Here is a 26929-nt window from a genome sequence, read left to right on the forward strand (position 1 = left end):
GGAGGTAACCACAGGGGTTTTTTTTCTCTCTAATCAGCTATGGTTACTCTCAGAAGCTGAAGGAAGGCTGGAAGGGACAGCCCCAAATGGAAGGCTTCATGGTGAAAAGTTGGCATTTCCTCATCAGTTAGGAGCAGAGCTCACCAGGTGTGTCTTCAGAAAGAAAAGTTGAGGACTAGAGACGCCCCTACCCAGTAGCCGAGGCCCGAGTGCAGAATCAGAGCCTGGGGAGAATGGAGGAACATCTATCAATATAAAGAGGCAGCCTAGTGGAGGGTGTGTGTGCGTGCATGCTTTGGGCTTTGGTAGAATTTGTGATATAAATTCAGTGGCCTCTCAGTGCTAAGAAGACTTTGGATGTCTCGATCACCAGTGTCCCAGTTCAGTTGATTCTAATTCTGACACGTTTCTAGCATCTGGCTCCTTCCCTTCTCCATCCTCACGTCTCTGCCCTGGCCTGGGCTGCCACTCCAGTGGGGATCTAACCGGTTTTCCTGACATCTCCTTCTTCTAGTAACTCTTTGCTCTCAGAGATCTCTACTTCTCACCTTCCATGCTCCCTCCATGCCTCCCCATCTCCACTTAAAAACTTTGGTTGCCCCCCTCCCCATTTTTAGAAAAAGGCGTGGCCCAGTCTCATTGCAGCCTACCTCCTTGGACTCCTCCCTTTTCAGTAACAGGTGTCTACACAGTATATTCGAGCCAAACCAAGTGGCCCACTCTTCTAGAAACGTCAAGTCTTTTGGTACCTCTGTCTATTCTCCTTAGGCTTCTCTCCTTTATGACCGCTCTGGTAGTTCACTCTGCCTTTGGGGCATTGCTGGGAGGCCAGTGCTTCTGTGTAGGCTTCTCCAGCCTCTCTGTGGAGACGTAAACATTCCTCCCCCTCCCTCTGTACATGCCTCTAACTGACATTGAATTGCAACATTGTCATTATTTGCTGATGAAGACTTTGTCCTTGCAAAAGGGCCAGCTTTTGGGGGAAGGGACCACATCATACTCCTAGTTGCTTCCCTATGACTGTTTCAGACAGTCACAGCAAGTAATAATGATAATAACTGTATTCATTGACTGCTTAGCAACCATTTTACATACCTGGTCTCATTTAATCCTCATACCAACACTCTGAAATATGTACTACTATTGGCCCCCATTTTATAGATTAGAACACTGAAGCTATAATAACTCCCTGAAGTCCATACTTGGTAAGTTTTAGACCTGAAGTTCAAATTAGCAGAGCCCAGCTCCACAACCTGTTTGCCCTACAAATATCAGGCCCAGTAAATGGTCTTGAGTGAGCCCCTATTGATCCACTTGAATGACCCTCTGTTGCCCAGTATGACTCAAAGAAAGTTTGTTCACGATGACTTGTACAGTCCTACTGAAGAGCATAATGATGAATGTCAAGATCCCCACTTGGGATATTTTTTTTTTAAGACAAAGGTTCTCTTTTCTCCTTTGGAATTATCTTGGCATTTGTTTTCAGATCCAGGTGGGTGTACTGAGTTCTGGTCTTCTCTGGGGAAATCCACTCTTCAATGTTTTTAGTCCCACAACCCTGAAAAATGATACCGTAGCATTATGGTGTGTACAACATTATTGAAAGCCATCGGAATTCTATTAGGCAATTTGTCATTTGCATGATAACACTGAGTTTCCCACATCAGGAGAAAATTATATAACCCAGAGAAATATACCAAGAAAATGAAAATCAAATTCAAAATAATGACCATGGAGCAGAAAATTGGTATTGTGCTGAATTTATGTGATCAATTCTAAGGAAGTCCAAGGTTGAAGAGGTGGCAGTTTAATACAAGTCAATAGTCATATATATCAAGGTGCACACTATTAGCTTTGGCTTATGTATGCAATATAGATATAAATCCATATATACCACCTGTACATCTAGAAAAAGGATATTTGTTCTTTTCTTTTTTTCCTGCATTGCCTTTTATGTACTCAGCGCTCTGCCCACCCACACTGTTTGGCATTTCCTGATCTTTGAGTTACATATTATTTTATTCACATTGCACAGAGGAGTAAACTGAGGTTCCGAGAGGTTAAGTAACTTAAATTTATCTAATTAAATTCTATGAAATATCCTTTGAGCCGGAATTACCCCCAAAATGAGACTTGAGTAAATGAGTTGTTTTCACACGATGTTCCTCTACACCCAGGGTGCTCCAGACACCCCCACCCCCGCATAAAACCCAACTGAGACCAAAGCAGCGCTACTTTAATCTCTTTTTCCATTTATAGTTCCTTATAAGATTTCATTGGGCAGAGGGAAGGATTTAAGTGAGTTTGAAAAGCATTGGCTTAATGCAAGCAGGAGGTCAGCAAACGTTTGTATGTCAATGCCCAGATAGTAAATATTCCGGGTTTGGGGGCCATATGTTCTCCATTGCAATTACCAAATCCAACCATGATAGCATGAAAGCACAGCCAATATGCAGATGAGTGGGCATGGCTGGGTTCCAGTATGACTTTATTTATGGATAATGAAATTTGAATTCCATGTAATTTTTATATGTCATGAAATATCATTCCTCTTTTGATTTTGTTTTTCTCAACTATTTAAAAATGTGAACATCATTCTTAACTCATGGGCAGTTTAAGAATGGAAGGAGGGCAGGTTTGGACTGAGGGTCTCAGTTTGCCAACCCCTAGACTGTATCCTTCCTAAAGAAACCCCCAGCTCTCTTTCTAAGGAACCAAAATAACTACCAGGTGCCCATTTTATGAACCCTCTTCTCTGATCTGCATGGCAGGGTGCATGATCTAGTTTAGACCCAGGCTGTGGGCACTAGGCTAATGGACCCCCCGCTATAGGTCTTAGGAGATGTATCCCTATAGGGTGTTGTTAGATAGGAGATGTATCCCTATAGCATATAGTCTAGATCTTCAAACTGTTTGGCCCTGCATTGGCCCTCAGACTGTGCTTTTCCAGGACTCCCAGCAGGGTGGTCATGGGATCAGACTTTTAAGTTAAAACCTTGAGAAAATTAAATGCAGCTTCTCCTAAGAAAGAAGCCTGAATACCCTTACCTCAGGGAAACAGAATGAGTGTTTTGAAAAATATCACTGCCTCTTCCTCATCGCCTGCCTTGCTTACCAACAAATGATTCAGTGTTGCAGAGACTACAGAGCACCAAGTAGGAAAATATATAATTCCCTGAGTAATTCTAAACCAGTCATGTTTCATTCTTCCCAGACTACTTTATGAAGAGAAAATGCCCTTTAAGGAGTCAGTAGGGCTAAGTTATTATTCTAGAAGAGGGCCCACAGTAAGATGGCTCCTAATTTTTGTTTAGAGCTTAAAACCTGAGTGAAATGGAAGCCCTCTCCCCACCTCCATTCCCACCTCTGCCCCTGCACATTGAGGACAGCAGCACTGGCTCTATCCCCAACACCATTCAAAGTGCAGGCTCCCAGTGTGGACTACAGAGGGCTAGACTGAGCCTACCAGATGGAACCTACAAGAAAGCAGAGGGCAGTTCCTAACTGGCAGAACTTTCTAACAATTAAAGCTCCTGAATAATAGAAGGGCATTGCCTGCTGCCCATCCAACAATGGCTTATGGTCATGTGGTAGTAGGCATGTTGTGGATATCTCTATTGGATGGCAAGGTGAAATAGATAACCTTTACAGTCACTTCCAACTGTAAGAGCCAGGGTCTATCTGAGTATCTGTCAGTCACCAGCATTGCAGCTATTTCCATGGATACTTGGAAGTTGGAATCCAGCCAGTATCAAGTGGTGCTCCTGACAAGCTGTCTGCCCAGAGGGGTACCATTTTGTAATTCAGAAAAAGGCACAACGTAGGCTTGCAAACCTCCATGTTCAGGGTTCTGAAGGTTGCTTCTGAGCAAGGATTCTGGATCAACTAAACAGCCTCTGAAGCCCCAGCCTTTTCTTTTAAGTTTATTTATTTACTATGAGAGACAGAGACAGAGACAGAGAGATCGAGAGAGAGAGAGAGAGAGAGAGAGAGAGAGAGAGAGAGAGACAGAGACAGAGACAGAGACAGAGACAGAAAGAAAGCAAACAAGCAAGCAAGCAAGCAAGCCAACCAGTCTCCATGCTGCATTATCAGCATGGAGCCTGACACAGGGCTCAATCTCACCAACTGTGAGATCATGAGCTGAGCCAAAACCCAGTGTCTGATGCTTAACCGCCTGAGCCACCCAGGGCCCCTGAAGCCCAGCCTTTTATACAAAGGTTAGAGCCAAGTACAACTTGCAGTGAGGGGCCATGATTGGCCCGTCTCTGGATCTGCAGGTCGCTCCACAGATATAAGGAGCTACTCATTTCTTTTCTTAACTCTCCATTGGAACTATGTGTTTCCTTTCACCATAGGCTTTCAAATCTCCAGAGGTATCTGAAACACTCTGGGAGAATCTCAGTAAACCTCAAACAGCCATGATGGGTTTAGAATATTCTTACAGAATAAATCCAAACACTAAAACTTTCCAAACTCCTTAAAGATCTCTGAACCATGCCTCATCTGGCATCCAGTGATGCTTGCTATTTGACACCTCTGCCACTCTTTGGGTCACCACCAGAGCTCTTCGCTTTATTGTTCCAATCTGTAAAGTACCCTTTCCCAAGCAATAATAATAGCAGCAAGAGCGATAATAATAAAGAGGCAAACAACAGCTACTTATATTGACTCCTAGGCGATTTGTAGAAAGCTTCTTTTTCTATTCCTTCCCAAACTCTCCAAAGTAGGTATTATTTTGCTCATTTAAACACATGAGAAAATTGAGATTCGAAGAGTTTTATTAACTAGTTCCAGAGAGCAAACTCATTAGAAAATTCTGTATTTGAACTCAAGTCTGTCTCTCAAGCCCTTTTCTTAAGCCAATGCTGTGTCAACAAAAGGCTTCATTTACATAGAGCCTTCTGTAATAGTGTTCCAAGCCTTCTGTTTTTTCCTCTTCAAAATTACCTAAGCATTCCACTATGTGAAGCCGCAGAGTTTATAGAGAGTGACCTTATGATTTTATGGTTATAACTCGCATAGGGCCTGTACCATCATAGTATCCTGGCATGTCCCAGTGCAAAGAGGCCTGTGAGGTCACCAAGTTCATGACTCAGAGAGTTAGGATCTTGAGCACAACTCTTCCTTCCCCGCTTACTGCCCCCACAGTCTTCTCTTTGCCCATTCTATCTCATCTGCCTCAAATTTCGCTATTTGACCTTCTATGAGATCATCACTTCAGGGCAAGGATTTGGTTTTGTTGACCATTTGGGGGACTATTTTATGTGTTTTCTTTAAAAAAATTCTAATGTTTATTTTTATTTTTGAGAGAAAGACAGAGCACAAGCAGGGAAGAGGCAGCAAGAGAGGGAGACGCAGAATCTGAAGCAGGGTCCAGGCTCTGAGCTGTCAGCACAGAGCCTGACGCGGGGCTCGAACCCATGAACCATGAGATCAAGACCTGAGCCAAAGTTGGACATTTGACCTACTGAGCCACCCAAGTGCCCCAGAACTACTTTATTCTTAATCATACAGAATTGATATGTCATGGCAAAAAGAAAAACCAGAGAGTTTTTTCACAAAGACAGGCACTGTGACCTACTGGATCCTGAACAAACATCTGGCATCACTGAGGAGGCGTCCTTTGTTCTGTTTTCATCTCATGGAAAAGTGGGAGAACGATTGTATTTAAGATTGCCCACATAGGCGATTTGTTCACACTGTAGGATACCCAGTGTGTGATAAATTTGTCTATGCAGTTGTGACTTCGTGGAAAGAACTTACCATTTTTCTGCTGAGGCTACCTTAACTGCAGTGGGTGTGAACAGTGCTGCTATAATAATTAAATCCAAAACCTTTCATAATCCTCCTCTATCCCTAGAGTAATGTTCAGTATTACTATGGATGGAAATTCAAACAAGTACATGTATATTCAAGAATAAAGCTTAATAGGTCAGTAAAGGAGCCTTGACTTGTGTTTACCATGACTTGAATATATGCATCCAAGCTTCTTGCATGTTGAGGCAGGGTGTCTAATGTCAGCTGCTATGGCGATTGGTTGCCTGTTTCCAGAATTGTACTTTGGAAGGCCTTTCGTTTCCATGCTAGAATCACATAGAGTTGGTTGGACAAGAAGATAACTGCTGAGTTCAAGACTGAACCTTTGAGACTTTATGAGACATTTCCTGAGTCACCGGGGAACACTGTGAAGCAAAGGAACATGAGAACAGAGTCTCATGAAGACTCTGCTTGTGATTACATGTTAATGGTGTTCACGGTGCACATTATTTCTAACCATGAAGCTGTATTTCTAAAGTAATGATACCCTGCACTAATTTTGTGCTTTCCTAAAGAATTTCACATGATTTTGTTCATATTATGTTCACCACTGCCCCTACCCTGTGAGAGAGTTTAATGATTATCCCATTTAACAGATGAAGGGCACAGATAAGGTTCAGAGACAGAAAATACCTTTCCCAAGATGTCAGAGTTTATGATTTAGCCAGCACTTGAATCCAAATATCTTGACTCCATGTCAATATGTTTTGTTGGGTTTTTGTTGTTGATGCTGTTGATTTTATTATTATAATATACCATCCTTTGTAAATTACACCCTCTAGATACTCTTAAGTTGTGGCTGGAGATGGTCTGAGCTCCACATTTGCCTCCATGATTTCCTAGCTTGCATGATCATGAGCAAGTTCTGTAGCTCTCTAAGCCTCACTGTTTCATGGAAAATGGGGCTCATAATAGCACCCTCCTTCATAGGTTCCCAACTACGAGCTTCTGGTCAAACACTTGCCCCTTCCCAGACACATAAATGGGTCTTCTGAATGGAAGTAATTGTTGATCATTTATTTTGTTCAACACTTGTGTGTAAATTAACACATAGATATTGCCTACCTGTATCAAGACACACACACAGAGAGAGAGAGAGAGAGAGAGAGAGAGAGAGAGAGAGAATGAAGCCCTTTATGGCCACCATAAGCATTAAAATATTTGACTTCTATAGGTTATGAGAATGACACAGTCTTTGTTAGCCACAATATGTTATAAAGAATTATTTGTTGGAGTCCTAACCCTGCAATTGCAAGGAATGTAAAGATACATTTTGTCTTTTTCTCTAAGATCTTTGAAACATCCATTAGTCTCACGAAGGACAGTCATAAATCCTGCAAGTTTAGTTTATCTGAAGCCAACTCTAAGAGCTAGCCTTCCCACCAATCATTCTTTGTATTGGTCTTTGGTTTTCAGACCTCAGTGAACATGTCCGGGTCTTATGTGGCTAAGCATGAGAGTGGGAAGGGGGGGGGGGAGGTGTGTTTTCTTTGAAGAGTTATTGGCTACCCACTGTGACCCAAATCTCTTTCTGACATTTGAACATAACTTTTCAAATAATGTATTCCCTCATTTATCAAATTAGAAGTTGCCTTTTGCCTTCCAATGGCCCTTCTGGAAAAAACACACAGGTAGAAATCAGGAGATGGGAGTTTTAGGACTGGTTCTCACACAACTAGCTGTGTGACCTTGAGCAAAGCACTGGGCTTCTCTGAACCTTTCTTTCCTTGTCTGCAAAATGAGAGTGGTGGACTATCATTTCAGGGAAGACAGAAGTAAATAGCAGCAGAGGCCTCATGGGAAGAAGGGGACACTCAGCAGAAAGCAGTGCAGTGATCCAGCTGGAGCCGGGGGCGGGTCAGAAGGAAAAGTATCCTTTCTGAGATGGGGTTTCTTTCTCAAAAGCTTTTGCAGAGGAGGTGGGATCTGGCTGAGCTATAGAGAAAAAAATAAGATTTACAGAGTTGAAGAAGGAAATTGTAGCCTGGGAGCTGAGCCTGATACGGAGTCCGGCAGCAAGAAAGAGCAAAGCATGCTCAGAAAATGGTAATCAGTCCACGGAGGCCAGGACTGCCCCCATTTGAAGGCTGGGAACAAGGTCTAAAGTCACATTTAATACATAAAAATATTACCACCGATTGGTCTTGGAAGGCTATGTAACTGAAATTTTAAGATAATAAGTCATTCTTCCTGCTGTAGCTCACGTTTGAGATAGAGCAGGTGGCACTGTAGGAACAGGAGTCTGTGTGCTCGATAAACAATTTGGAAAGTGCTAGTTCATCATCAAAGTTCGTATCTTTCAGGTACCTTGCCTTAGGAGAAAAAGATTTCTCATCCACATCATGGGCTTACATCTCTTGGATCAAATTTTACAGGAAGAGATCGGTCATATATCAAAAGGTTAATGACTAGCCATTTCTCGCCCAGCTATTTTGTGGCCACAGAGCTGCCATAGTGCAGAGGGCACTGCAAGGCAGTGGACGTTCACTGGGCCTTTTGCCTCTGTCATCCAGAGAGCCCCAGCAGGCTACGACGACAGCCTCTAGAGCCAGGGGCTGTTCCCATGTCCCCGTTCTTTCATGGGTGACTCGGAACATCTTTTCCTGTAGAGATCCAGTGTCACGTTCCACTCCACAGTGATCAGCACATTTATTACGCTTTCAGCAGTAAAAATATATAGACTCCAGTCATCTCTGGAGATGCTGAAATAGTCCTTTTTTCCCCTTGATTTAGGGGAAGGTAGAGCAGGAAGATGTGTGCGGAGTATGACATAAATATAAGAGCTCAAATATCTAATTAGCTGAAAGAATCTTGGTTCCTCTGTACCTTTGACAGAATTGCAGCTGACAGATTGTAGCTCCAATATTTTATCCTCATTACAAGTTGTATCTGAGGATGATTTAGAAGAGATGCTTTCTAACACGAACATCACCCTGCTTTTTTTGTAGAATGCTTGAGGACGACCTGAAGCTGAGCAGTGATGAAGATGACCTTGAGCCGGTGAAAACCTTGGCAACTCAGTGCACTGCCACTGAGCTCTACCAGGTAGGAAGAGCTTTGGGCTGGGGCTGGGACCTCAGGGGAGGGAGCAGAAAGAATGAGAATGCTTTTGCCATCTACAAACAACATACCCTCTGCTTTATCTCTGGGCTTTGGAGGAAGGAAAAGAAGCAGAGATGGGTATGGTGTTCTGGAACAGGTTGAATCAGCTCACAGTTTCATTCAGGCGATGGAGAAGAGATGCTGAGTCCTGGAACACTGCTTCGCCCCCTCCCTCCGCTCCCTTGCCAAATGCAAAAACTGGTCCTCAGTAAGCCAGAGACTGTCTTTCCCTCTCTTGGGCTAAGTAAGCACCGTCTCGGGTGAAGTGTTACTTTCCTTTACTGACTCTACTGCAAGGCTCACAGCCCGTGCTCATTAATTAATTAGGGCATCAACGGGAGTGCTGCACCCCCCTTTCCCAGGTGCACCGCTCGGAGCATGTGCTGAAAATTGCTGCCCAGCATCCTGCAGGGCACGCGAACCTTCAGGCTGAAGGCACGTGGCAAAAACTTGCTGCTGCTCCCTGTCCGTCCACCCTGCATTCTAGGTATTTACCGTCACTGCCACATGAGACGGCAGACACGTGTTTGCAGCATTTCCAGTGAGACCAGACTCGTTGGTTTGAAAAGGCCAAGTATCATTCCTGAAGCAGGAGAATGGCGGTGTAGTGTGTTGAGGCGGTGATGCTTGTGCATTTTCTCTGTGACAGGGCTGTCTCCCAGGTGGGCTCCGCCTGGGTGTGTTTATAACCTTAGATAAGGAATGCGGAAAGGTTGCCTTGTTTTAAAGTCATTATCTGACCAAGTTCTTTCCTACGGTGAAGTCGGCTAAGTCAGGAAAGGGAAAGCAGACTGTTTCAAGGGATGCTGGTGTCAAGTACAGAATTCCAGGTTCACTAAATGTTTTCAGAGGGGTCGGCAGAGAGAAGCTTGGGAACAAGCCCCAAGGCTTGCCTCCTCCACCCTCATGTATAGTCGTTGACCACACTGGAACCCCTACTGTTTGGTGGAATTTTAAAATTGAAGTTGTCTGCCTTATTATGTGGCCAACACTTTACTCTCTGTTACTTTCTCCTCCTGATTCAGCTTGCATTTTCGGTGATATATAAAAATTGCATCTTTGCGCTTGGGAACCTCGTCAAGGACAGGCACCGTTCGTTGTCTCCCAGGGCTTGCTGTCTCTGTCCTGGATGCAAGCCATTCCTCTCCTCTGTGAACTATGGGCTTCAAAGCCCACACAGAATGCACACAGGAATTCTAGTGTCTGTTATTCTTGCCTGCTGCATTTAATATACCAGTGACATGCAGTGTGTTGGTAAATCAAACAAAAAATCATAGGTCATTGATTTTGCCAGATACAACATTCCTTTTTAATGGGAATGTTTAAAGCAGTAATCAACAATAAATGAGAGTAGATTTTGCGCATTGACTTCCTCTCTGTGGGATTACATAAACGCAATCTGCTTTTTAGCTTCTCATGTTGTTGTATTCTGTATATACCTGAAGGACTGGCATCGGGTCTGTTGGCCTGAATCATCTGAGTTTTTAGGTTGTGTGTTTTGTGACCGCGTCAGTGCCGAGACGGCTGGATAATCCTGGTTGGCGCGTTGGAAGCTTTCTTTGGCATGCCGCCCTGAGTCATGCCTCCACCAACAAAGCTTCTCATTAGAAGGGGAGATTGAACCGGGAGATCTAAGGTAGGGCAGAATGACAACTTCTTCCTCTCGATGGGCCCAGGAGGCAAGAACTAGATGCAAGGTTATAAACATTTATAAATGAGCCCTCGGTATAGACTTTGAGGACTCATTAAAAGGCAGGGAAGCTAAAGACCCAGACAGAATGTTTGTACAGGAGCAGACATGATAGTGTTTGCTGTGAATTAGTGAATTAGTGTTTGCTGATCTCTGGCTTCATGAGGCTTCACATTTGTTTTTCAAAGATATGTGCACCGAGACTATTTTCCTTTTTTTTTTCATTGCAGTAAAATGTACAGAACGTAAAATTCTCCATATAGTGCATTCACAAGATTGTACCTCCATCTCCACTTCCAGAATATTGGCATCACCCCAGAAGGAAATCCCATGTACATGAAGCAGTTATTCCCCGTTTCCCCGCCCCCAGCTGCTGACACGCAATAGTCTACTTTCTGTCTCTGCAGATTTGCCTATTTCATATAAATGAGTCAGAAGGAATGTGACCTTTTGTGACTGGCTTCTTTCACTTGCCCTGACATTTTCTAGGTCCTTCCATGTTGTAGCAGAGATCAGTACTTCATTCCTATTTTGTGGCTAAATGATACTCCGTTGTATGGATATACTCCCTTTTGTTTATCCGTTCATCAATTGACGGATAGTCTGATGTTTCTGCCTCTTGGATAATATGGTGCTGTTCTTGCAGTCTTGTAACCAGGACCGTCACGCTGCCAACAACACCAGGAGGCAAACTCAGGGCTCTTATTTATAGAGCCACTCTTACTCTGTGCCTGATACTAAGTTAGGTGCTCTATCTTATTTGAGCCTCACCAGTAAACCTTAGAGGTAGATTTGCACTCCCTGTCTGAGCTTCAGAATTGCAGAAATAATTCTATTTGTGGCAGGATGATGGGGGGGGCACGAAAAAATGCATCAGGGCATTAAGTGATGTGTCCAAGTGGCCAGACCACACTATTGGTTTCAGCTGACGTTATACCTAGAAACTTTCTCAGAACATAGTAACTACATTCATGCAAACATAGTCCAAGAAAAAGGCCAATAGCTTTTTGGAGACATTCTCAAATCCTCTCATCTGAATCATTGTACCCGGACTCACCTAAGGAGACCTAAGTTGTCCAGGCTTAGGGAGAGTAGATACAAGTCTTTTCTAAAAGCCCCTAAGACCTTATGCTGGAGTCTGCAACAGAAAGAATCCCAAGATAATGCATTTCCAATGCATGTATGAAAACAAAATGCAGGATCAAGATGTGTCAGTTTCTAATATGACATTTCAGTCCCAAGTCTTATCATCAGGACAACCCCCGCCCCCTGTCGACCCGCCACTGGTGCCTTTCACAGCGGTAATTACTAGGCTGGGTGGCCCCAGTGTACAAACCTCAACAGAACAGTTAGGATGTGTTTAAAGGCCAAGCATTATTCCTGCAAATGGGAAAATGGAATCTGAGGCTGGAATGGAAGAATCATAATATAGAAATTAGGGATGCCAAATGGTGAGCCATGGTGACTAAAAGCTGTTTAAAAAAAAAACTTTTAAACAAAAGGTTTCACCTCTTAGCGATGCTTTGAAGTCAGGGATACACAATCACTTATGCATATAGTTTCAGTGAAAAAGTGATAGTGACTGTACCCTGAAATACTGGTGAAAAGTTTGTGTCTTTTTTCCACATTCCCTACTGCATTTTGCTTTTTCCGTTGGGACGGTTCGGGAAGCAGATACAGCCATGGTGCCCGCTAACGTGGTGTGGCCCTGCTGAGAGTGTAGCAATGCAGAGCGAGAGTATCATATGTAGTCAGGTGGATGCAATTCTGCCTCTTACTGGATGACCTTGAGCTCGAGACCGAAGCATGTCTGAAATGGGGTCCCAATAGCACCTATTTTATTGGGTAACAGAGGATTTAGCGACTAAGTGAATGGATATAGGCAAAATCATTTGACTCTGTTTAGCACATAGTAAATGCTCACCACTTTACACGATCGCAGTGTCATTGTCACTACCCCATTAATGGTGTAAAATGTCTCATATTCCTGGAATGCTAGCTGCATCACTTTGCATTTGGTGGTAAGGAATGGGGTGTTAAAGAGAGCCACTGAATTAACTGCCTGGAAAACAGCCAGAATGTGGCAACCCTGAGTGGGTTGTGTGTTGCCCTAACATGGACTGGCGGGGCGTGCCTGGCCATGAGGGTTGTAAGTGTAGTTGTGAAGAGGATGGCTTTTGGAATGGAGAGTGAAAATGTTCCAAAAACCACAAGCGCTACACAGCCCAGCAGTTACTCTTCCTTGTGGTCCTGTTGAGCATTAATTGGAAGTCCTTTCTTTTGGATCCGTCAGTACCATAGGTAGTGCCCTTCATTTTGGCCTCGGTGTCCATAGGGATCTGCAAGGAACTGGATTGAGTGTCCTCATTACTCTAAATGCCCCACAGGCATTCATTGGCTATGAATACCCTTTTCTCCCCTTTGACTCCTGAGATGTTTTAAACCAGACATCACAGGGAGAAAGGCCGGGTTGCCCATGACACTGCGCCAAGTCCTCCAGGAAAAGTATGCGTCTCTAAACATGAGTTTTTCCTCAACGGACTGATGTGGGTGGACAGCTGAATCATACCTTTTGATTATACTTCTTACTTCCCATCACCTCGTCATGGGGAAAGATAGAGGGTATGTCGTCATCCTATAGTCACGTTGGCTTTCAAATCTTAGGAGCTTCCCTGGAATGGGAACTAAAGCATTACTTGAAATGGACATTGGACATTGGGATGTTTCAGAATAGTGTTTGAGTTGGATACAGTGTTTTGTAGTTAGGGTCTACGTAAATATCTGCGTTGTGGTATGTTGTGTTTTTAAACGCTGGATATCACTAACATGGTTGGGAGCTACATGACGTCCACGACCCAGCTGACCGGGTTTAGGTCTCAGCTTCCGCTCTTGGCCTCACAGACGCCAAACCCGCCCTGGCCTTCCCCCTACAACACTCACTGAAATGTCATTTTCCAGCCAGGCGATGGAGCAGGCAGTGACACCGGTCTGTTCCCGCTGGGGTTCGGCCGGAGCGGCCGGTGTGGTCCAGTCGACCGGGCTTCTCGAGAGCGCATGTGTGCGCAGTTCATCCACATGTCCTCACCTTCAGTTTTTCTTTTGGTCAAATTTTTCTTCATGTGATTCTTGGGACTTCAAGAACCCCTGAAAATGAGGAGTTAAACCTGGAATCAATTTTCATTTACAGCTGAGAGGCAGTTATTCATGCTGGCCTTGCAGCTCAATAAAAGATCTAAAGATATAGACCTTGTGCATCTCTTTCAATAGAAGCAGCCTAATCAGTCTCAAATGTTTTTTTAACAAAGAAATTGTATTGACAGGTTTATTAAAATTGCTGTCTTTAAAGTTTTAAGCTATCCACAATTTGACCTAGTCCAAAGACTTCCAGAATGTGTGGTGGCCCGACTCCAGAGCTCCCTCCTCCATGTATTGACAGAACCAGATAAACATCTGCTTAACGTTTCAGCACATGATAATCACAATGTCTGATTGACGCAGCCCTCAAGCGCAATCTCACACTCACCTGGCAGATTGGTCTGTCGGGCCCGGGCTCTGAACCTGGGCTGGATCGGGGCATGGCTCTCTCGAGACCCAGCCATCCCAGACTGGCATTAGAAGCACAAACTGTAGACAGTGTAAAGGCGGTAAACAAATGGGTATTGTTAGAAACTGCCTTCAGGACGTTTGAATATTAATACCATCTTGTTATTAATGTAAAATAGACCAAAATGTTAGAGGATTTCATTTAGCTCCATTAAAAGTTTAGCCAATGAATCCTCTAATGAGAGATGATTGGTCAGTGACCAGCCTCAACTCTTTAGATGAGATAAAGCCCAGCGGGGTGTTGGTGCTTTAAAAACAGAGCCGAACAATTCAGGTTTGCTTTGAGCACTCAGGCTTTCCAATGAGTTGTATCTCGATACGTTGTTGCAAGTTCCTTTTATGTACCCAGCCTTACTTAACCCAATCTTTTTTCTTTTTCTGACTAAGGATTGCCCTAGTACCTCTAGAGAAGTGCAGTTCATTCAAAGAGTGTCACTAGATGCCAGTATAGGGGACGCACTTCAAGCACGTTAACATTTACAGAAATGTAGTGTCTTTGTAGCTCTTTCTCTGCACTCCATTTTATTTTTTGACTGAAGATCACTGATTGCGTCACACACAGGTAGCTTGCTTTTCATCCAGGCTCTTGACTTTGTGTTCATATTAACTTATTTGGTTTTGTTACTGTTGGGCCAGGTTTTCCATTACTGGACCATTGCAAATGAGCTGCATTCCACAGGAGCTGAAGATGTGAACATGCTGGCAGCTTTGGAATGTGTTCCTTATTTCTGAGATGCGTATTAAACTTCCAAAACATAGCATCCCAGTTCAATGAAAGCCCACTCTTAGGTTTCAAGTGTGCTAAGGAAGAATGCTGTAGTTACCTTTGCGCCCGCTATTAGGTGGCTCTTTGGAAGCTGATGTGCTGTCGGGAGCGCATTCGTTGTGACAGCAGATACACTTCCCTGCTGTAGTCCGTCCTCTGTTTTAGCCACAGTTCTCGCTCATCATGCTGAACAAGTTGTTACCTCCCCGGGGTTTCTCTGCATTTCCATTTACTTTGTTATCAGCAGAAAAGCTGGGCAAGGCCCCCTTCAGTAATGACATCAATATGGCACACACAGCAAGACAGGTCAGCCTGTCAGAGCTAGAGAAACAGCAGATGGATTAGGATGAAACCAGGTGCAAAATAACTTTGATAGAGTCTTTTAATGTAAACAGTTTATCTGTCATTGCCTTCCATTGAAATCCCTCACAAAATGATAGACTTTGGGCAGTTGAGGCTACAGCATGTAGCTGAATAAAATGTGTACCTTGTCATACTCTTAACTATCCAGCAATTAGAGAATGAGAGGACATTTTAATTTATTCATTAAAGACAGGAAAGTAAATAGGATAACATATAAGGTTAATAGAATAACATTGGCCCTCATATTCCCAAGAGCGTGTTTCCCATTTGGCCATATTAACATCAAAACCAAATTAATAAGAAACTGCTTAGTGCTTGTATGATGTGATTTTTTTTAATATGCTCCAGGCAAGTCTGTGGCTGTTTAGAAAACCTGTGTGCTGATTTTTTTTCATTGTAATTAGCTCTATTACTTTTAGTAGCAAATATTTTGATTCATAATCTCTGTAGATTGCCTTTTTATTGTAATCTCAATAAGATGCTTTGAGCACGCAGACATGCAGAGAAGCCCAGCTGATGACCAGATACTGGCTAGTGTCCACTGCAGCTGATGAATCCTCTGACTCCAAGTGCTCGGACTGCAGAGCCACTAGGAGTTTAAACCAGACATTGGTGAGGGAGTGCTGCACACCCTAAGAGCCAAACGGAAACAACAATGTGTTTGATCTGTAATTTCCGAAAAGGTAACTCTCACGTAGGACAGGGATGAGCATAGCCTTTGTTACACAGCACATATCTGTAAAGCACATGGCAGGGCCAGTGAGAGGAGGGTAGCAGCCACCTCTGGGAAGCTGGGGATCCCTAAGTTGACTTGAATTTAACTTGTCCTTGTCACTGCCCCTGGGACGGTCCCGTCTCCACTCTCCCCCCACCCTTTGTTTGGTCCAAGCACGTTCTTTTCTTAAGCCCCTTCAGTGCCCCAAGTTAGGTCCCAAATCCAAGGTGGGAGCCTGTCTTGGAGTCATTAGCCAACAGACCCCAGGCAGTGTAGCACTGGTACCAGAAGTTTCCAAGTCTTGAATTTAATCAGGGTTCTAGCATATACTAGAGCAATATGGACATCTCCAGTAAATGCTGGGTAATAAAACCCTGCCAGACTGAAAATGTGAGATTTTGAAATTTATATGCCAGCTTTAAAAATTATACTGGGGGCTTTGGTTTAGGTCCCAAGAATGCTTTACTCTTCCCCAAACATCTGCCATCTGCCGGAAGAGCTACCAGGCAGGCTGCAAGGACCCAGGGTGTTGTCCTGAATGGGAAACAGAATCTGACGTATTCGTAAGCAGCTCTGTATTTTTCTATTTATTTAGTAAGAGGAAAGAGCATAAGCATTGTAAATACACGGAAGAGGTATCCAAACTTGAGATGAGGTACCAATCTAGTATTAGCCCCTCAAAATTCAAGTAAGTGGGCAGATAAAAGCAGCAGACACTTCCAGAATGTATGGGGTGGCATAACCCATACTTCACAGACTATCTTATAGGACTCTTTGGAAAATTACATATAAACATTTGGAAACTTGATAATATATCTTGTTTATTGCTAATGGAGGTAGACTCTGGTTCCATAAAAAACCATGACTTATGCATGTATGACTGCATATTTGTATATTGTATCTACTACAATACTTGTGGATTAGAATATAGAATGGCAGACTTGAAAATAACTGTGGGGAGGGGCGCCTGTGTGGTTTAGCATCCAACTTTGGTTCATTTCATGATCTCATGGTTTGTGGGTTCAAGCCTCATGTCAGACTCTGTGCTGACAGCTTGGAGCCTGGAACCTGCTTTGGATTCTGTGTCTCCCTCCTCCACTTGTTCTCTCTTTCTCTTTCTCTCTCTCTTTTGCTCTCTCTCTCTCACAAATAAACATTAAAAAAAATAAAAAGAAAATGATTGTGGACCGCCTCTATTCCAGCTGCCTCATTTTGCCAGTAAGAGCACTGGGGCACAGAGAAGTCAGCTGGTATTTGGTGTTGTGAGATAATAGACAATATATATAAGGATGCATTAGTCCCTGGCCCTGGTTCCTCACATAGGGCTCCTAAAGTCCTTGTAATTTCCTAAGTGATAAGAGCACTAGGAACATCTTTTGTGCTGACACTTGGTCTTTGACCCCAGTGGCTGACATAGGGCACCAAATCCCTTGGAATTTCCTGGGTGATAGGAGTGTTCTAATGAAGCTACTCGGCATGGGCTCCTGGATGGGAGCTTCTCACCAGAAAGACCATGTCATAATTAGAAGCTTGGAACTTTCAGCCCTGTTCCCCCACTTGCCCCTGCCACACATGTGCACGTGAGAGAAGGGAGAGATCCCAGAAGCTGAATTAACAATTAATCATACTTAGGTGAAAAAGCCTCCATAAAATCCCAATAGTATGGGGTTTGGAGAGTTTACATGTGGGTGAACACATCCACATCCCAGGAGCATGATTGATGGACCCCAAGTCCATAGGGACAGAAGCTCTTACACTTGGGACCCCCCCACCCCAGACCTCACCCTGTGTATCCCTTCATCTGACTGTCCATCCATCTCTTTTATAATGTCCTTTAACAAACTGGTAGACATAAGTAAACTGCCTGAATTCCGTGAGTTGCTCTAACCAATTTGTCGAAACTGAGGAGGGGAACCTCTGGTTTATAGCCAATTGATTAGAATGACAGGTGGCAACCTGGGCCTGCAGTGAGTATCTGAAGTGGGAGGCAGTCTTGTGGGACTCAGCCTTTAACCTGAGGGCTCTGACAGTGTCTCCAGGTAGAGAGTGTCAGCACTGAGTAAAATTGTAGGACACCCAGCTGGTATCACACAGAACTGCTTGGTGTGGGGACAATCCCTCACACATCTGGTGTCAGAAGCATCATGAGTGTGGTAGCAGTGCAAGAGTAAAGGCGACTCATAGGTGGAAGACTAAAGGGTTTTCTAATACAGGTATATGAATAATGATGGATATAGTGTTCTCTCCCAGAGTGTAACATGCCCTGAAGGGACAGAAAGCCTGACTGCACTAGTGTGCTGATGCTGAGGATGCCCCATCTGTGTGGACTCTCATGTAGGCTGTAGAATACTTTCATATCATGCGGTATGCTATGATACTTAGGGCTTACTATGCCCTAAGAATATCCTTCCCATTTTCCTGCTCACACGTTGTAAGGAGAGAGCCTCTATCAGGTAATAAATGCCTTCCACGAAAGGACACATGTCATTTTGTAAGTTGGCCCTCTAGCACGAGGGCCAAGAGAGCTCAGGTTTTCAGGGGAGCAGAGAAAATTTATTTTTCAAATCCACCAACACCAGGGGAACAGAGTAACTGAGTGCCTCTTCCATTGGCCCTTCTAATGGGGAGAATAAATAATTCAAGTCAGTGTTGAGATGCTGTGCCTGGTGTCTCCATATTTACTCTGCTTAGAGAATGATTAATGTCAACAAAATACTCTTCTGAGTGAAACATGCTTCTTCACCAAAGACAGTGCATTTTTCATTAAGTTACAAGATAGCAAAAGTTTGAGTGTAAACAAAATCACCAGGTGACAAATGAATCTTGCTAAAGACACTTGAAAAACTCCTACCAGCTGCCATGTTAGCAAAATACACATGCAAGAACAAATACAACCAGCTACCAGGCTGCTGTTCACCTGGTACTGGCAGGGTCTTGAATGGCAGGGTGGGTGAACTTGATTGATAGTTCAGTGAGCAGTGGGAAGCCATGAAGGACTCTGAGAAAGTCATGGTCAAAGTGGACCATAAAATAGGGGTGGGTTGCCTGGGTGGCTCAATCGGTTAAGTGTTTGGCTTCGGCTCAGGTCATGATCTCATGGTTCATGAGTTTGAGCCCCTCGTTGGGCTCTGTACTGACAGCTCAGAGCCTGGAGCCTGCTTTGGATTCTGTGTCTCCCTCTTTCTCTACCCCTCCTCTGCTGGCATTGTCTCTCTCTCTCTCTTTCTCTCTTTCTCTCTCTCAAATAAAAATAAAACACTTTTTAAATTAAAATAGGGCTAAAATACAGAGACCATCTGGTTGGTGTTTATTAAGTGACTATTAGCTGCGAGGTGCAGTCCCCTCCACCTGGAACAAATTTCGTGCAGGCTCTGCCTGTCAGAGTCCTATGGCCGCCCCTTTTCTGTGTAGCGCGGACCTACTTCATATATGCATAGAAGACAGTGAGTTACAGAAAAATGGGAGAAGCCCAGTTCTCTAAGGGTACGGAACGTGTTTTTATTTCCTACAGGTTCAAACACATGGTGTTTTCCACATTTCTTTCTGGGCACCTATCCAGAGGGTTAACTGCAATAGGTGGTATTTTCTTAAAGATTCCAGTCCCTGGATATACAGTCAGAAATACAGGCAGGCATCCAGGTGTTGCAAAATGCTGAGTGACATTTTCTTCTCCTGATCTGCCGTCCTGCCTATGTGCATGAGCTGCCCATGAAACCCCAGCCCGTAGGATATAATGTAAGTCTCTGGCTGTTTTACTCATTCCAGAGAAATCTATTTAAATGCTGTAATTAAGCAATTGATTTTTATATTTGAGCAAGTGTTCTCAGTATATGTCTCTTTAATTGATTTAACCAATTCTGGAGATACTGATTTTAGACCATCTACATACCCTAATGATGACTTCATTTGTTAATAGAGGGGTTTTCTCTTCTGAACTTAGGCGATTGATACAGTTTACCAGTACATGCCTCCAGGTTAAGGTGCAGCCATGTCTCACAGAATAGTCCTGTGAAGAGTTAAAAAAAAAAAAAAAAGGGAACACACAGAAACACAAAAGCAATGCAATCAATGGTTCTTTTGCCTTGTTTCTGTAAGGCCCAATATCCAGTTATTTAAAATTATCTGAAGGTTTGACTTTTCACTGTTTTTTAAATCAAGAACTGTATTGGAGAGAGCCAGCTTGGGTATATCTGCCAAAAGAATGCCAACAGAAAAACACATAAACGGGAGAGGCAAAAGCTATAGAGAGAAGTGCTAATAGAATCACATTTTATGCTTGACTGACAGCATTATTACTGATGAAGGAAAAAAGCAGTACCTGAATACACAGCCTCGGAAAATGAGTCCACTGCTGTAATATGTCCAGGCCATCCACGTGCTCACCTGGACAGTCTCAACAAACAGGAAACATAGAGCCCTGGATCTGTTTTCTGCAGACCTGGGCCTGGGGCGAAGGCACTGCCGTCAGTCTGGATGTCACGGTTCAGGGCACGCTTCTTAAAAGCCCAAAAAGATTCTCTCAGTTTAAAAAAAATAACACTGGGGCCGAATTACCTTACCAGAGGATTTCTTAAAAGGTAGTAGACCCATCTATACAAGGTGAGGGGCAAGTGTAGGTAGCATTTTCTCCCTAAAGAGACGTGGCGTTATGTATGCTATGGAGGACGGGACTCAAGAGACGGCCCTTTTTGTCTTCCTGCTTTCTTTCCTTTCTTCTATTTCCTCATGAGAGCTGTACATTTTGTATGGTTCCTGTAATTCAGTATGGTCCCTGACTCGCCTCAGCTTAGGCGCGGCCAGAGGAGTCTCTGCATAACAGAAAGACCAGGTTCTTTCTTGATTTTAGGAAGACAGATTGAATGAGCACCTGTGAGCATGTCCTGTACCACATCATCCCTCCTGAGGAAAGAAACTTGCTGCTTATCAGGATACCCTGGGTAGTACGATGCTAGGAACGAGAAAAGAATCCATTCATAAACACTCCTTGGAATGAGAGAAGACCCTTGTCTCCAGGCGTATAATTTGTCAAGATGCCATATGACAGGAGGCTCACCTCTGGTAGCATCCTCAGGGCTTCCCAACCTCAGGGTCAAATGTTGGTGAAAAAGCAAAGCGCCTCCTCATGGAATGAGGCTGATGGGGCTGGGGGTGGGGGAGGGCTGGGGAGAGGGGCTGCTAACGGAGGAGTCACCTGGAAACAAGGGAGGCTTTCTAGGCTTCCTTGTGGAAGAAGGGTGGGGAGAAGGGAGGGAGGGAGACAGAGACATTTGAGTATTTGCACGAGCGCTCGTGCTCCCCCCCCCCCCCCCCCCCCCCCCCCCCCCCCCCCCCCGGCGCCTCAGGAGCCCTGACCTCTCTGCCACCAGCAACAGTCCCTGAGAAGGTTGAGGGCAGACACCTGCGTGAAGGTACGGGGCTTGCTGGCCTAGGCATGTCAGGATCAAAACACATCAAAACCTCCCTCAGGTAGGCCTTGCTGGACGCGAGCATCCTATTCACTCCAGACCTGCTCCTGACACGGTGAGAGCAAGACGGGGTCCTGTGATCCTCGCCGGAATTACGGCACACATTGCCTCACTGCAACCTGGTCACTAAGTCGGCAAGCCCATCAGCGCTCTGGTGGTACAGGTGTGCATCGAAGCTGGAAAGCAGAGCAGGCTGTGGTTTCCCGAACACCATCATGGATGTTGGCTACTCATGACCATCCTTTATTTACATGGGACAGAACTGATTGTCTTCATTTTTAAAATGAGGACGCTGAGGCTCAGAAGTGTCTGTCACCTTGCTGATGTCCTGATGATTGTAAGTGGCAAAGCTGGGGGCGGAACCCAGGTTCCTGGATTTCTAGCTCATCAGTCTTTCTGCCGTAGCCCACAGCCTCTAACCGCCCTGTAGTGGAATATATTGTCTAACATCTTCAGTTATTGTATCATCCTTTCTTAGAGGACATGTGCCTTACTGGCAGATAAGTATCACGTTACAGAAACACGGCACAAAATAAGTAGAATATAGATTTTAGAAAGCATATAGACATTGCAAATTAAAGCAGCTTGAGTGTTAACTATCTAGCCCCCCATCTTCCAATCAGTTTAAATTACTTTTAATGTATGTTTTTAAACTCAAAATGAGCTGTAATCCCAATATGCAACCCTCTTAATGTGTGGTGAATTACATGAGATCATTTCGTTTTGATTCCCCTCCATTTGAAGGATACCTCCAGTTTTTACTTGGCATTGTTGGTCTTTTCTTGTCCCATTGTTTCCGAGGGAGGGATGTTCTCCCTGTGTATTTTGGAGACTACTTCTTAGACCCTAAAGACATAGATATTTTTCCCACAAATAATTCACTTAACTTTTCTTCAAAGTCTGTGAGCTGAATAATTCTTGGTATCATGCTTGAAACAAAGTCACATCGCGGCAAACATAAAGAGCACACACGGTGAGCTCTGTCTCAGGTCTGCCACTCCCTGTGCCTGCTCAGCGTGGAGATCAAAGGTGCTGAGCACCCAGGGGCATGACATGAGCACGAGTGACCAGAGTGGTTAGCACTCTGGAATGATCCCGAGCTAATTCCCGAAGGAAAGAGAACCTCTCAGCATAGACACCTTCAATCAATAACCAAGCAGCCCAGAAAACATTAATTTCAATGAAGTTATTTTCCTGTGATGGTTGTATAGAGAGACATAGGTTTCAAAGAAACTGGCCTTGAACACAATTGTGTTCCTCCTGATCAGACAAAAATAACTGGGTCTAACTGACAGTCCTGAAGCACAGAGAAGAGAAGATATTTTCAAAACCATGTCGCTGAATGAAAGCTAGGTTAAGCAATGTCACTTTGATTTCTTCCTCCCTGTCTTCGGCCAGTGGCCTACTCCTACTCTCACATCCACTTGTACAATATACTCGTTACTTTATGGTACAGCTGCAGTCTTCAAGCACAGACTACTTGGGATTTTAAGGGATGGGGCAAAGTGGGCTCATGTGATTTCCACAATGACATGTCTTAAGCCCATTACCCTACCCCATTCCCACCCAGCCAGGACTGGGGGACAAAAGGTGGTAGAAAAGGAAGGTGTGGGTGTGCACAAGCGAGTAGACTGGGTCTGGCCCCCGCTCCGCACCAGCATCTCCTCTTCCTTTCTGCATCCTTTCCGGGGCCTACTCAGGGACAGACCTGCATCTCCAAACTACAAGAGAGACATGGTTGGGTCCAGCCACACACCTGTTGCTTGTTTTATCATCTTCACCTGTTACCTCCTGCTCTTGCTTTCTTCCCATTCTGCCGCCTGCCAGAATTCAGCCTCAGGCACAGATGGTGAGAAGATGATTTTTGCCACCAAGAGCCGAAGAAAGAGCCCAAATATTAATGGGTATTTATTTACCTAGCAGCAGGACCTGGGATTTCATAGATGAGAAGGACTTGAATTCCCAGCACTAATCTCTAAACTTGAGAAACATTTCATTTATTTCAAGAAAAAAAATCGCTTCGAAGCTTGTTGAGCTTTAGTTAGCCACAGGAGGTTTTGGGGTCCTTCCTCGTGCAGTAGTCACCCAGAACGCCGAGTCCAGCATCACAAGTAGCTGCCTCTGCACCTCTTCATCCTGGAGCCCTCACCCACCTCCAAGATTCGTAGATACGAAGGTCTCCAGATGGGTACTTCTGGAAAGGGCCTGAAGATCTCAAGGATTGTCAAACTGCCACTCTTCAGTGCTCCCCATATTGAGTATTATTTCTATAGTCTGAAAAAGTATAGGGCAGTACAAGTTTGGTTCTGATTACATAATTATGCTACAGAAGTATGAAAAAAATCATCCCTGAAACCCTCCAGGTGCTTAAACAGTTTGATAGACTGTAGCCGAGCTGCCATCAGCGCCCCCAGCTGTGTTGCTTAGCAACATTTTAATTCCAGAAGAATCGAAGGAGATGCAATCCCTGTGGAGAGGGAAACAGAAATAAGAGGGCTGTTGACGGATGATCTGAGTTGTTTCTTCTAATATACTGTGAAGATCACTAGCTCTTTTCATGAATGATAAATGGACTGTACACAGATCAATGGGTTCAGCAATAAACTGGGACCAGGCGCCATGTCTAAGGCGACACAGGCCAAGAGGCCCAGAGCTTTCCTCATTTCGATGATTTGGTGTGTGTTTTCTTAAAGGTTCCATGGAAGGACATTGATCTGAGCACTCCGTCATCCCTTGGCCTTTTGTGGTGTCTGCTAATAAAAATGATTTTAGAAATGGCTACTTTGGCCTTGCTCTCACCATGCAGGTGCGGCCAGGTGTCAGGAGTTATGCGGGGTCAACGGGTCCCTAACCAATCTCAAAACTCAGATTCTGCCTATGACAGGCCCCCACCCCCAGCACGTGCCTCTCCATCCGGCAGTAATAACCCAAGCAGGGTCACCCAGTGGATAAGATTTGAGTGCAGGGCACGGAGACAAGAGTGAGTGTTTGTGTCTGAAAGCTGCACTTGGACAGGTAACCATGTTCCCCGGGAGAGGAAAAGTGCTGCGGGTGTCTCCAGTCTGCCTATCGCAAAGCAGCCTGCTTCAGCTAGGTCCTTCTGTTTGGGAAGAGCATTGTATATTGCTTATTGTTTTGGTAAATGGTTGCGAAGATTATGCTGCTAATGTTGTCTAATTGTATTTTTTTTTCTTCTGTTCACAGGCTGTTGAAAAGGCTAAACCTAAGAACAATCCTGTGAAGTAAGTTATTTTTTACTAGTTGGCATTTCTAATTTGAATGGACTCCATGCATGTGAAGAGAAATGAGGTTGTAAAAGAGACCTCAGATTTCAAGTTCATCTCTATTTATGATAGTCGACAAACAAAAACAAAGCAAGGGTTGGGGGACCACCAAAACCCAAAAAGAGCTAGCAGGGAGTAGCTTTTAGTTTTATTCTATTGTAACCTGTGGTCATGATGAATAAGTGCCCCAAGGTGTGCCCAGTTTACATAAATTAATACATGCCATCCATGAAGAGCTGCCAAATACTATCATAATCCTATTCGATGCATGGTACTTCGGGCCTTTGGGTTTTGTGCATGCTAAAAAGATTATAAATTTAGTTGCAAATCTTGGACCTACGACAGAGACTTAAACAGCTAAAAATGTGCCAAGTGATTTCCAGCCACGTGGGAAGTTTTGACACCCTGGCATCAAGGTCTTGCTACTCTGTTAATGAATAGCTCATAAAAATAATTTAAGAAAAGGCTTTTCTAGATAACAGAGAGCTATTTCCAAGGCATTTTTATGGGATACTCTTAAATTATAAACAAGTGTTCTTCTAAATATAGTGTGCCTTAGACATCCTGCCTCTTGCAGAAGGGAGACTTTCAAATTAATAAGGATTTTCGCCTTGTCATGTGGGTTTGTGACATCGGACTGCACTGTTACGTGCACCAGGCCCACTGGCCATATGGCCTAGGGAAGTCCTGCTCTCCTCGCTGTGGTGTCACAGGCCTCACAGTGTCACACCTCAAGGAACTCCACACTAATTCAGGGTAGCCTGCTCCCACTGTAGTGGGTGCTGAATGCAGAAATGGGGGAGTGCATTGATTTTTAGTAGTTTCTGGGAGAATGGGTCAACTAATAGCAATGACAAGAAGGCTGCTTTTCCAAGTCATGGGGGTGACACCATTAAATCCAACCTCTAATTCATTTTTCCAAAAGGTTTCACGTACTTTTTCAATTTCATTTTTCTTAGGCCACAGAATATTCCTTATTGGCTTTTGTAGCCTCTCGGGGGGCTCCTATAGTTCGCAGATACATTATGCTATAGTCATCCTATGGGAGTATTTCCGGTAGCTGAGTTTCTGGCTGGTTGTTTGATTGGGGTTGAAATCTTCTCTGCAGCCTGATTTCTTTTCTGTCTATGCCCTGAAGGCTTCTGTACGCCAGCTTGTGGCGGGATTAGAGGATGGTGCTAATGAGGCCACGGCCAGGACTGCCAGTCCCTGGGTGAGCCGTTAGCGATCTTCTTTCCCCGAGTCCGGCCGCACCCTTGCCTCCAGTGCACCACATGCAGATGTGTGCCCCAGGTCACAAGGGATGGGGCGAGGGCTGGAGGAAAGTAAGCCCAGGACCTCAGTGGGACAGACAGCTCCAAGTTTTACACGCCCCATAGGAATTAAGTCCCATGCTCTGTCTTGGCATGCACAATGGGCACAAGACAGCCCGTTGGTAGAGTGTGGGGCTGCGTGGTATCAGACTCCTGGAAGTGGGGCCGGTTCTCTCTCTGCTCCTTGTGAAGATTCGATTTTACAGATAGTTCTCTCTCTCTCTCTCTCTCTCTCTCTCTCTCTCTCTCTCTCTGGCTAAGTCACAATGCAGAGTCCATCTAATGTGTAGCACCGGAAGGCATATTATAAAGAGAAAACAGGAAAACCAGAAGAGCCAGAAGATTAGTGATAGAAAATGGAGCTTTTTAGTTTTTACTTGTAAATATATTTGAAAATCTGCTTAGTAAAAAGTCTCACTCACAGTCAACTGGTAGATGTTTAGAATTGTCTTCTAATCCCGTAAGATATTGTTCTTGGTGTGCATTTGAGTACCCTGCTGTATGTGGGCTCATAAAGCCAACCCACCCCCCTCCCCAACCACTCGGCGCTTGCAGAAGACAAATCTCTTTAAGACCTCAGCTCAGGGACAGAAATTCCAGAGCGTGGTTCATCTACCGAGTCTGACAGCATAGCCAAAGTGGAGTTTTCTAAAGTTTTATGCATAGTAGTCCTCTTTCCTGGTTCTGATGTCTGACTGAGAATTTCGGTTACACACAGTGCACTGAGGCCCCAAATAGAGTAAGGGTTCAATACATGTTTTTCTGAGTGAGTGAACAGGTAAACACATTGGACACATCCCAGAACACA

The 26929-nt window shown here is 44.3% G+C and overlaps 1 protein-coding gene across 1 annotated transcript in view; it reads left to right on the plus strand.

Moving 5' to 3' along the window:
• The window catches only part of AFF2 (AF4/FMR2 family member 2), a 307058-nt gene that overhangs the window by 197155 nt on the left and 82974 nt on the right, over nt 1-26929 (plus strand). The window contains exons 7-8 of the mRNA XM_029930698.1: nt 8769-8865; nt 24729-24766. Of these exons, the coding sequence (XP_029786558.1) occupies nt 8769-8865; nt 24729-24766 (135 nt within the window). The remainder of the gene's footprint in view (nt 1-8768; nt 8866-24728; nt 24767-26929) is intronic.

Source organism: Suricata suricatta, chromosome X, assembly GCF_006229205.1.
Source record: "Suricata suricatta isolate VVHF042 chromosome X, meerkat_22Aug2017_6uvM2_HiC, whole genome shotgun sequence".
Classification (NCBI taxonomy): Eukaryota; Metazoa; Chordata; class Mammalia; order Carnivora; family Herpestidae; genus Suricata; species Suricata suricatta.